The sequence below is a fragment of the Dendrobates tinctorius genome, unplaced genomic scaffold, assembly GCF_039654945.1.
Source record: "Dendrobates tinctorius isolate UK_male_01 unplaced genomic scaffold, ASM3965494v1 ptg000056l, whole genome shotgun sequence".
NCBI classification, from domain to species: Eukaryota; Metazoa; Chordata; class Amphibia; order Anura; family Dendrobatidae; genus Dendrobates; species Dendrobates tinctorius.
The window spans coordinates 16,783,670-16,795,658 of record NW_027361724.1 but is presented as its reverse complement, the minus strand read 5'-3'; the positions used below and the strand labels follow the sequence as shown (position 1 = coordinate 16,795,658).

Genomic DNA, 11,989 nt, shown 5'->3' with positions numbered 1-11,989 from the left:
AAGAGGGAGTTCCTCGGGCCTCAGTAATGAAGGGGAAAATGAACTCACAACAGTACCTCCCCCTTGAGGAGGGGTCACCGAACCCTCAACTATGCCACCAGGGCGATCAGGGTGAGCCCGATGAAAGGCACGCACCAATCGTTTGGCATGAATATCAGAGGCGGAGACCCAGGAATTATCCTCCTGACCATAACCCTTCCACTTAACCAAATACTGGAGTCTCCGTCTAGCCAGACGGGAATCCAGTACTTTCTTTACCTCATACTCCATGTTACCTTCAACCAATACAGGGTCTGGAGGTGCCACCCCCGGAACAACAGGTTAAACAAACCTCTTCAACAAAGATTTATGGAACACATTATGGATTTTAAATGTGACAGGAAGAGCCAAACGAAAAGAGACCGGATTAATAATCTCCACAATCTTGTAAGGTCCAATAAATCTAGGCTTAAACTTAGGAGAAGCCACCTTCATAGCAATATTTTTTGATGATAACCACACCATATCACCAACCTTAAACTGGGGACCAATGGTCCTATGTCGGTTGGAAAACCGCTGGGCCTTCTCCTGGGAGAGAGATAACTTATCCACTACTTGGTCCCAGATCTGGTGCATTCTCTCCACCACAGTGTCAACACCTGGGCAGGCAGAGGGCTCCACCTGCCCTGAAGAAAATCGAGGATGAAACCCAAAGTTACAAAAAAAAGGTGACATCAAAGTGGCAGAACTAGCTCTATTATTCAAAGCAAATTCGGCCAAGGGCAAAAATGAAACCCAATCATCCTGATCAGCAGAAATAAAACATCTCAAATATGACTCCAAGGTCTGGTTTGTTCTCTCTGTCTGCCCATTGGTCTGAGGGTGAAAAGCAGAGGAGAAGGACAACTGAATTCCCAGCCTGGAACAGAAAGTTCTCCAAAATCTAGACACAAACTGCACTCCTCTGTCAGATACAATGTTCTCAGGAATCCCGTGCAAACGAACCACCTGTTGTAAAAACAGGGGCACCAACTCAGAGGAAGACGGCAACTTAGGGAGTGGTACAAGATGAACCATCTTAGAGAACCTATCACAAATCACCCAAATAACAGTCATCCTCTGAGAGACAGGCATATCAGAGATGAAATCCATTGAAATATGGGTCCATGGCCTCTTGGGGACAGGCAAAGGCATCAACAACCCACTAGAGCGAGAACACGATTTAGACCGGGAGCACGTCCCACAGGACTGCACAAAATTCCTGACATCACAAGACAAGGAGGGCCACCAAAAAAACGACTCACCAGATCTCTAGTACCAAAAATACCTAGATGACCAGCCAAAGCAGAGCAATGAACTTCAGACATCACTCTCTTCTTCCACTGGTCAGGAACATACAACTTTCCACTGGGACAACGCTCAGGTTTGTCCTCCTGGAACTCTTCCAGAGCACGTCTCAAATCGGGCGAGATGGCAGAAAGAACTACCCCTTCGCCTAAGATGGTAGCAGGCTTGGTCACCACAGGAGAATCAGCAAGGAAGCTCCTAGAGAGGGCGTCTGCCTTGACATTCTTTGTTCCAGGAAGAAAAGAAACCACAAAATCAAAACGTGTAAAAAACAAGGCCAACCTAGCCTGTCTAGGGTTCAAGCGTTTGGCCGACTCTAGGTAAATCAAATTCTTGTGGTCAGTGAGGACCACGACTTGATGCTTAGCTCCCTCCAACCAATGTCTCCACTCCTCAAATGCCCATTTCATGGCCAACAGTTCCCTATTCCCCACATCATAGTTACGTTCAGATGGAGAGAACTTTCGGGAAAAGAAAGCACAGGGATTCATTTTAGATGTTACAGGATCCTTTTGGGACAAAACAGCTCCTGCAACAATCTCAGAAGCATCCACCTCTACCTGGAATGGAAGTGAGACATCAGGTTGCCGCAAAACCGGGGCGGAGGTGAATCTTCGCTTCAACTCCTGAAAGGAAGAAACAGCCTCCGGAGATCAATTTAACACATCAGCACCCTTTTTAGTCAAATCAGTCAATGGCTTGGCAATACTAGAACATTTTGCTATAAATTTCCGATAAAAATTAGCAAAACCCAAAAACTTCTGGAGGGCCTTCAAAGAAGTGGGCTGAACCCAATCGTGAATGGCCTGTACCTTGGCCGGGTCCATTTCAATAGTTGACAGGGACAAAATAAATCCCAAAAAAGAAATCCTCTGTACTCTAAAAAGGCATTTAGATCCCTTGACATACAGGGGATTCTCCCTCAAGATCCGGAACACAGTCCGAATATGTTCCACATGAGAATCCCAATCCTTGGAGAAGATCAAAATATCATCCAGATAGATAATCAAAAATTTATCGACAAAATCTCGGAAAATATCGTTCATAAAGCACTGGAAGACAGAAGGGGCATTAGTGAGCCCAAAAGGCATCACCAGGTACTCAAAATGTCCCTCCGGAGTATTAAACGCCGTCTTCCATTCATCCCCATGCTTAATGCGAATAAGATTATACGCCCCCCTGAGGTCAAGCTTGGTAAACCAGCAAGCACCTTTAACTCTGGAGAATAGATCAGAAATCAGGGGTAACGGATACTGATATTTAACAGTAATTTTGTTGAGGGCACGATAATCAATACAAGGTCTTAATGATCCATCCTTTTTGGCTACAAAAAAAAAAACGGCACCCAAGGGTGACGAGGATGGTCTAATATGACCCTTCTCCAACGCCTCCTTAATATAGGATCGCATAGCCTCGTGCTCGGGTACAGATAAATTGAAGAGCCGACCCTTGGGAAATTTACACCCCGGGCTCAGTTCAATTGCACAGTCATAACTCCTATGAGGAGGCAGAGACGCAGACTCATTCTCACTAAATACATCATAAAAGTCCGCCAAATAATCAGGAACATCATGCGACTGAGGAGAGGTGGAAAACACCGGAGCCTCACTAAAGGCACACCGACAACCCCAACTCACCACAGACACAGATTTCCAATCCAAAACTGGATTATGAATCTGTAACCAGGGAAACCCCAGAACAACAGTATCATGCAGATTATGCAACACCAGAAATCTGCAATTTTCTTGATGGTCTGGGGCGACCCGCATTACCACCTGGGTCCAAAACTGGGGTTTATTTTTAGCCAAAGGAGTAGCATCAATTCCCCTCAAAGGGATAGGCGTCTGCAGAGGTGTCATCGGAAATCCACAACGTTTAGCAAAATCCAAGTCCATTAGGTTTAGGGCTGCTCCCGAATCCACAAACGCCTTGGCGGAAAATGTGGACAGGGAGCAGATCAGAGTAATAGCCAGAAGAAACTTAGGTTGAACACCCCCAACAGAAAACGTGTGTGCAAAGCGTTTCTCTCGTTTGGGACAGACAGAAATAATATGCGAGGCATCTCCACAGAAAAAACACAACTTATTACGCCTTCTGAACTCCTGACGCTGCTCTCTGGAAAAAACTCTATCACATTGCATAGGTTCAGACATTTGTTCAACAGGTGGCAACACCTCTCGTGCAGCTTTGCGTTGGCGCAAACGCCGATCAACCTGAATGGCTAATGACATAGAATCGTCAAGACCAGAGGGAACAGGAAATCCCACCATAGTATCTTTTACGGCTTCTGACAACCCCTTCCGAAAGAGAGCAGCCAAGGCATTATCATTCCAGGTAGTAAGTACTGCCCACTTTCGGAATTTTTGACAGTACAATTCTGCAGAATCACGACCCTGGCTCAATGCCAGCAGGGTCTTTTCAGCCTGATCAATGGCATTAGGTTCGTCATACAACAACCCCAAAGCTTGAAAGAATGCGTTCACATTAGTCAGAATAGGATCATCTGGTTTCAAAGAAAACGCCCAATCCTGGGGATCGCCACGCAGCAAAGAGATGACAATTTTAACCTGCTGCGCGGAGCTCCCTGACGAGTTAGGCTTCAAGGCAAAAAATAATTTACAATTATTTTTGAAATTCAAAAATTTAGACCGATCCCCAAAAAATACATCAGGTGTAGGAATCTTTGGTTCAGCAGCATGTGAATGAGCAAGGTAGGCGGAAATTCCCCGCACTTCCGCAGCGAGCTGCTCCACACGATCAGACAATTGCTTTATCTCCATTGAGAGAAAAAAAAAATTCCCCCTACGGCCTCAGAGATATAGAGGAAAAAATATACACACTTTTTTTTTTTACAATTTTTTCCTGCTATTGAGTACCCTAGAATCTGCGGTATGGCGGGTGATTCTGTTATGAATGAGTCACCGTAGGAGGCACAGCAGAAATACAAGCTAAGTCCAGAAAACCAGAGAAGTTGGCAACTATCAGATTGCAGACCCCTGAACCTATCAACACAACTAGCAGTAGCCGTGGGGGGTTCCTACGATGCCCTAGACCCCTCGATCACAGCCGGAGAAATACATAGGCCTAAAGAAAGAAAGGGGAAATCTAAACTGCCCCAGAGCAGACCCCAAAGCAATAGGCAGCCCCCAACATATAATGACGGTGAAGCAAGATGAAAATACTAACACAGACAGAAAGATAGACTGAGCAAAGACGGGGCCCCAAAACTACCTAGATAGGAAAGGACAGGAAGGCTGCTGACTGCAATCTGCCAAAACCCTATCAAAGACATAAGCCAACCAGCTGATATGAAAAAGGCCCTGAAGCAGCTAGGCTTCAAAAACTGAATCAGCACTCAGGTATTTTCAGAAGACAGAGCTAAATGAATTCAGCACACCCCAGCAGGGAATGGCAGAAATCCAGAAAAACAAAGCAAAAACAAAGTCAAAGCACAAAAGCAAAAGGCCGAGCAGCAAACTTAGCTTTGGAGGAGCAGGAATTCAGACTGGTCTCCAAGGATCCCACAGAGAAATCACCCGCAGGGCAGAAGGGCGTCGGCAGCATTATATCCAGTCCGTAACTCTACTCAGCCAGTCACAATCATCAGCCTCAGGTGTTTGACAATCAGGCTCACTACCTTTCTTTACCAGAAGAGGGAGTTCCTCGGGCCTCAGTAATGAAGGGGAAAATGAACTCACAACAGGGGGCATAATGCAAGACATTATGGGGGCAGAATGCAAGACATTATGGGGGCAGAATGCAAGACATGATGGGGCAGATTGCTGGACATGATGGGGGCAGAATGCAGATATGATGGGGCAGAATGCAAGACATGATGGGGCAGAATGCAAGTCATGATGGGGGCAGAATGCAAGATATTATGGGGCAGAATGCAAGACATGATGGGGGCAGAATGCAGACATGGGGGCAGAATGCAAGACATGATGGGGCAGAATGCAGACATGGGGGAAGAATGCAAGACATGATGGGGCAGAATGCAAGACATTATGGGGCAGAATGCAAGACATGATGGGGCAGAATGCAAGACATGATGGGGCAGAATGCAAGTCATGATGGGGGCAGAATGCAGACATGATGGGGCAGAATGCAAGACATGATGGGGGCATAATGCAAGACATTATGGGGCAGAATGCAAGACATGATGGAGGCAGAATGCAGACATGGGGGCAGAATGCAAGACATGATGGGGGCAGAATGCAGACATGGGGGAAGAATGCAAGACATGGGGCAGAATGCAAGACATTATGGGGGCATAATGCAAGATATTATGGGGCAGAATGCAAGACATTATGGGGGCAGAATGCAAGACATGATGGGGGCAGAATGCAGATATGATGGGGGCAGAATGCAAGACATGATGGGGGCAGAATGCAAGACATGATGGGGCAGAATGCAAGACATGATGGGGGCAGAATGCAGACATGGGGGCAGAATGCAGACATGGGGGCAGAATGCAAGACATGATGGGGCAGAATGCAGATATGATGGGGCAGAATGCTGGACATGATGGGGCAGATTGCTGGACATGATGGGGGCAGAATGCAGACATGGGGGCAGAATGCAAGTCATGATGGGGGCTGAATGCAGACATGATGGGGGCAGAATGCAAGACATGATGGGGCAGAATGCAAGACATGATGGGGGCAGAATGCAGACATGGGGGCAGAATGCAAGACATGAAGGGGCAGAATGCAGACATGGGGGAAGAATGCAAGACATGATGGGGCAGAATGCAAGACATTATGGGGGCAGAATGCAAGACATTATGGGGGCAGAATGCAAGACATTATGGGGGCAGAATGCAAGACATGATGGGGCAGAATGCAAGTCATGATGGGGGCAGAATGCAGACATGATGGGGGCAGAATGCAGACATGATGGGGGCAGAATGCAAGACATGATGGGGGCATAATGCAAGACATTATGGGGCAGAATGCAAGACATGATGGAGGCAGAATGCAGACATGGGGGCAGAATGCAAGACATGATGGGGGCAGAATGCAGACATGGGGGAAGAATGCAAGACATGATGGGGCAGAATGCAAGACATTATGGGGGCAGAATGCAAGACATTATGGGTGCAGAATGCAAGACATTATGGGGGCAGAATGCAAGACATGATGGGGGCAGAATGCAGATATGATGGGGCAGAATGCAAGTCATGATGGGGGCAGAATGCAGACATGGGGGCAGAATGCAAGACATGATGGGGCAGAATGCAAGACATGATGGGGGCAGAATGCAGACATGGGGGCAGAATGCAAGACATGATGGGGCAGAATGCAAGACATGATGGGGCAGAATGCAGATATGATGGGGCAGAATGCAGACATGATGGGGCAGAATGCTGGACATGATGGGGCAGAATGCAAGACATGATGGGGCAGAATGCAGATATGATGGGGCAGAATGCAGATATGATGGGGCACAATGCAGACATGATGGGGCAGAATGCTGGACATGATGTGGCAGAATGCAAGACATGATGGGGCAGAATGCAAGACATGATGGGGGCAGAATGCAGACATGGGGGCAGAATGCAAGACATGATGGGGCAGAATGCAAGACATGATGGGGGCAGAATGCAGATATGATGGGGCAGAGTGCTGGACATGATGGGGGCAGAATGCAAGACATTATCTAAAGTATTCAGCATGTTAATGCAGTGGCGTATCCAGGGGGGGGCAGCCAGGGCAGTTGCCCCGGGCGCAGCCAGCAGGGGGGCGCAGTCGGGCTGCCTAATGCAGCGGTCTGCAGTGTCTCCCCCCCGGCGGCTGCGTTCTGCCGCCCCCCATCCTGTGAGCCGGCTGTTCTCTGTGTCAGCTGTTAAGCTGACAGCCGACGCAGATAAGGAGGCCGCGCCGGCTCCCAGGCAGCAATTGTACTGGCGTCTATACAGACGCCAGTACAATTAGCTCTGACCGCCGGGTCAGAGCGACGTCAGCAGCGTGATCATGTCATGTGATCACGCTGCTGACGTCACTCCCCGGCACCCAGAGCAAACGCTGGTGGTAAGTGTGCTCCTCTGTGGAGCTGAAGAACCACCGAAGATGGGAGATGGGGGGGTGTTAATGAGTGGGGATGGGGGTTAATGAGTCGGGGGGTTAATGAGTGGAGATGGGGTTTAATGTGGGGATGGGTGTTAATGAGTGGGGGGTTATTGAGTGGAGATGGGGGTTAATGTGGGGATGGGGGTTAAAGTGAGGGGGTTTATGTGGAGATGGGGGTTAATGAGTGGGGGGGTTAATGAGTGAAGATGGGGGTTAATGAGTGGGGGGGTTAATGAGTGGCGATGGGGGTTAATGTGGGGATGGGGGTTAATAAGTGGGGGGGGTTAATGTGTAGGGGGGTTAATGTATGGGGTTTAATGAGTGGAGATGGGGTTAATTAGTGGGGATGGGGGTTAATGAGTGGGGGTACATAATGTGTGGGGGGATTTGGGAGTGGGGATGGGGGATACTTAATGTGTGGGGGGATTTGGGAGTAGGGACAAGGGATTATTGAGTGGGGATGGGGGATACTTAATGTGTGGGGGGATTTGGAGTGGGGATGGGGGGTACTTAATGTGTGTGGTGGATTTGGAGTGGGGATGGTATTTAACGTGTGTGGGGAGATTTGAGGACACAAAATGAAGAGTATGTATGAGGGCATATATGAGGAAGCAGTATGGGGGATGGGTGCAGACAGTAAGGGGTGCGAACGGATGAATTTATGTGGGCACAGTATGGGGATTGAGGGTGATGGGATGTGTGCAGACACAGTATGGGGAGTCGAGGATATGTGTGAGCAGACAGTATAGAGAGTGAGGGGGCAAATATATGAGGAGACAGTATGAGGAGGGAGGGGAATAGTGTGAGGCGACAGTATATTGCAGACATTTTTATTTAGGAGCATTATAATGACACTTCTATCTTTAAGGGCATCGTGTGGAGATTTGCTGCAGAAGACCGGAGAAGATGGAAGTCTGCAGAGACGAGATGTGGATGAGAAAACTCATCATGGGGTCTGGACAAGAAGAAGAAAAGGAGAACGATTCCAGAGACGACGTCATCTATAAGGTACCTGGATGTAAATATTATTTGTGCTACTGACTAATTCTCATGTTTTTATTTGTTAGGAACATTAAAGGGTTTGTCCAGGTTTGTACGGAGTCTGCAGTCATTCTATGTGACTGCAGACTTCTGAATTCTCACAGTGCTCACTGCACACTGTTAGGATTCTCTCGTGCCGGTAATTTACATACATGCGGTCACATGCTGACTAGACATGTGTGGCCTCACTCAATGAAAATGAACAGAGCGAGGCCGGGCACGTCTAGTCGGAATGTGGCCAGAAGTATACAAATCACATACTTGTGCTGACGAGACTGTACATCGGTAAGGGAGAATCCTAAAAGTGTGCAGGGCATTAGTTGTGAGAATTCAGAAGCTGCAATGTCAGGATTCAGCTCTGCAGGATCCAGTGTCATCACACGGACACTTCACTCATATGCGGTTCTCATAGTTATGGTCCTGTGACAACGAGCTTCTCTTCCTGCTTTCAGTTTTTTACTGAACATTGAGAGCATTAGGGAGAGCAGCTCGTGGGTACATGACTAAGTGTGCAAGTCGCATATGTACTTTTTTTTTTTTTTTGGGGGGGGGGCGCCGAACCAAATTCTTGCCCCGGGTGCCAGAAAGCCTAGATACGCCTCTGTGTTAATGTTCGGGGGGGGGGGGGGCGCTTTTTCGATGTTCGCCCTGTTGGCAAAATTCCCTAGAAACTGAAGCATGAAGCCGCGCCTCGCCCCTGCTGTAAACAATCCGTATCCTACGGAGAGAACGTCGCCCTTTGACTGTCGGACAGCAGGCTGTATTTTGGCGGACTCGTCGCCCCGTTTAATGCTACCAATCACAGGTCATTCGTGGCCTGCAGCAACTCGGGAGGAGCAGCTCCGGTCTGGAACATGAGTATACAGAGAGTTTATTTTGCACGTGGGATTGCAGTATTAGGAGACCTGCCGACAGCTCTCGCACACTATCGCGAACTCCAGTACTGACTGTGTGTCTGATTATTATAGACTCAGCCTGTGGGTCACTTATATACGAGCGGGCACAGATCTCGTGTCTTAGTCATTGACGTGAAGACACGTGACTAGCAGTGGTTTTGGCCCCGCCCCAGGATGTGTTACGCTTTGTTGCCATGGCGGCGAACGCTTGGTAACGGCGGAGGCGGCTCATGCGCAGAACGGTGATCGCTATGGATTGTGGGAAAGGAAAGGCTGGCCGGTGCTGAGTAAACGGTACCGGAGCCTTGGAGACGGGTGTAAACGGAAAGCAGGGCTGAGCGGGGGAGCAGCGGGCGCACAGCACGGCTCTGCCCTTCTCCTCTGCCGCTGAGCAGTGACGTCTCCCGGTGTCCGGGATGGACCCTGCGCTTGTGCGGCGCACACAGGAATCACTGGGAAAGGTGATCAGGAAACCGCCACTGACGGATAAACTGCTCGGGAAGCCTCCATTCCGGTACCTGCACGACATCCTGACCGAGGTGAGGACCACAACTCCCAGAATCTCCTCACCAGTCATGCTGAGACTTGTAGTCCTATGAGAGTATACAACGTCTGCTATGAATCTGTGCTGGAGAAAGAATGGCGGATACCAGGAGCTCGATATGGGGTGCGTGATACGGGGCGTGAGATGAGGAGCTTGATATGGGGAGTGTGATGTGTGGAACGTTGTACGGGGTGCTTGATAAGTGGGCCCATGATCTGATGAGCTAGATACGGGGCGCGTGATACGGGGAGTGTTGTACGGGGTGCTTGATACGGGGCGTGAGATGAGGAGCTTGATATGGGGCGTGTGATACCAGGAGATCGATACGTGGCACCTTATACAGGAAGCTTGATATGGGGAGTTTGATGGGCAGCGTTGTACGGGGTGCTTGATGCGGGAAGCTCGATATGGGGCGCGTGATATGGGGAGTGTGATGTGTGGCTCGTGATACGTGGAACATTGTACGGGGTGCTCGAAAAGAGGGCCCATGATCTGATGAGCTAGATACGGGGTGCGTGATATGGGAAGTGTGATATGGGATGAGGAGTGGTGTATGGGGTGCATGATATGGGGCACCTTATATGAGACGCTCAATACAGCAAGCCTTATCTGGGTAGCTTGTTATGGGGAAGCTAGATGTGGGGAGTGTGATGCAGGGAGCTCGATACGGTTGCCTGATATGGATGTGGGGAGCGTGATACGGGACACGTGATACTGGGAGCTCGAGAAGGGGCGCTTGATACGGGAAATGTGATGCGGGAGCTTGATACTGGGTGCTTGATACAGGGAGTGGGGTGCGGAGCACATGATGATACAAGGTGCATTTTACTGGGAGCTTGACACAGGTTAAGTGATGCGAGGCACGTGATACGAGGAGTGTGATAAGGGGAGCTCGAGAGCGGGCACGTGATGTGGGGCGCGTGATATTTGGAGTGTGATTCGGGGTGCGTGATACTGGGGTGTGATGTGTGGAGCACGATAAGTACAGTACATTCAGCAGATTTGGCACAAGCATTTTGCCTCAAATTCATGTGTTCCATGAGAGTTTTGCGGCTACTCTGGCTGGTGGCGTCACTGTGCACAGCAGGGGGAGTCCGCAGGGAATTGTGCTCAATGAATTGACACGCTGCGCATTGCAAAATCTGGACTGCAGGTCAATTGACATGTATATTTCCACTGTGTAGATGAGTCTTGTTAGAGATTGCTGGAGCTGCATTACACTGTGGATTTACCACTGGAAATTCCACACCGCAGAATGTCAGGTAATGAGCTCTGTGAGCGCTCGGCCTTAGGACTGATTTTCTTGGACCAGCGTCATCTGTGGTCTTCACGGATATCACTCCTACCTATGATATTCTATGGGGCTGTGCACATGTCCGTTTTTTTTTTTTTCTTCGTTGGACTGAGTGGTCCGTGGAAAAGATCGAAGACATGTCCGATTTTAATCTGGGTGGGCCGGGTCAAAATCAGTAATGTAAGTCAATGGTTCCGTGGAAATTGTATAAAATCAGTCAAAAAGTAACAGCCGCCTAGACATCATTCACACGTCGGTTTTTCTCACACGAGTATTCATATCTTCATTAGAGCTTTATTATAGTGTCATCTGAGCTCATCCAAATTTTCTTCGATTCTCGTCAGTTTTCCTCATGTATGAGGCGCTATAAGCCCTGTGTAAATGTGCATCACATCTGGGCCATAATGTGTTCTGCTTTTATGTTTCAGGTTATTAGAACGTCAGGGTTTTTTAAGGGCTTATACACAGAATCTGAACTGAAGTCGGATAATGTGAAGGTAAGTACCGCTACTCCCAGCATCATTCCTCCTAATTCTTGTTCCTCCCTATTAAACCTTAACAGGGAATTATTTTGTGTCCTCCAAAAAAAAAAAAACCCCCGTCAGTTTTTCATCAGTGTGCTGGATCTTTTTTTCACCTGCTTTGGGTCCATGTCTCCGTTTTTACCATCCAAGTGTCATCTGTTTTTTTTTACGACCCATTTACTTTAATGGCGCAGGTTTGACCTGCAAATTGGTCCAAAATGCTGAAATCTGAATAGCCCCACAGACTATAATGTGTCCATGGGTTATCTGTTCTAAATGAGGACCTGTCACCA

General features: G+C 48.5%; 1 protein-coding gene across 1 annotated transcript in view; it reads left to right on the top strand.

Annotated features, from left to right (window-relative positions):
- Nucleotides 1–9,467: 9,467 nt before the first annotated feature.
- TRAF3IP1 (TRAF3 interacting protein 1) overlaps nucleotides 9,468–11,989 on the top strand; it is a 59,908-nt gene continuing 57,386 nt past the window's right edge. The window contains exons 1-2 of the mRNA XM_073577556.1: nucleotides 9,468–9,873; nucleotides 11,601–11,669. Coding sequence (XP_073433657.1) covers nucleotides 9,751–9,873; nucleotides 11,601–11,669 — 192 coding nt within the window. The 5' untranslated portion in view covers nucleotides 9,468–9,750. The remainder of the gene's footprint in view (nucleotides 9,874–11,600; nucleotides 11,670–11,989) is intronic.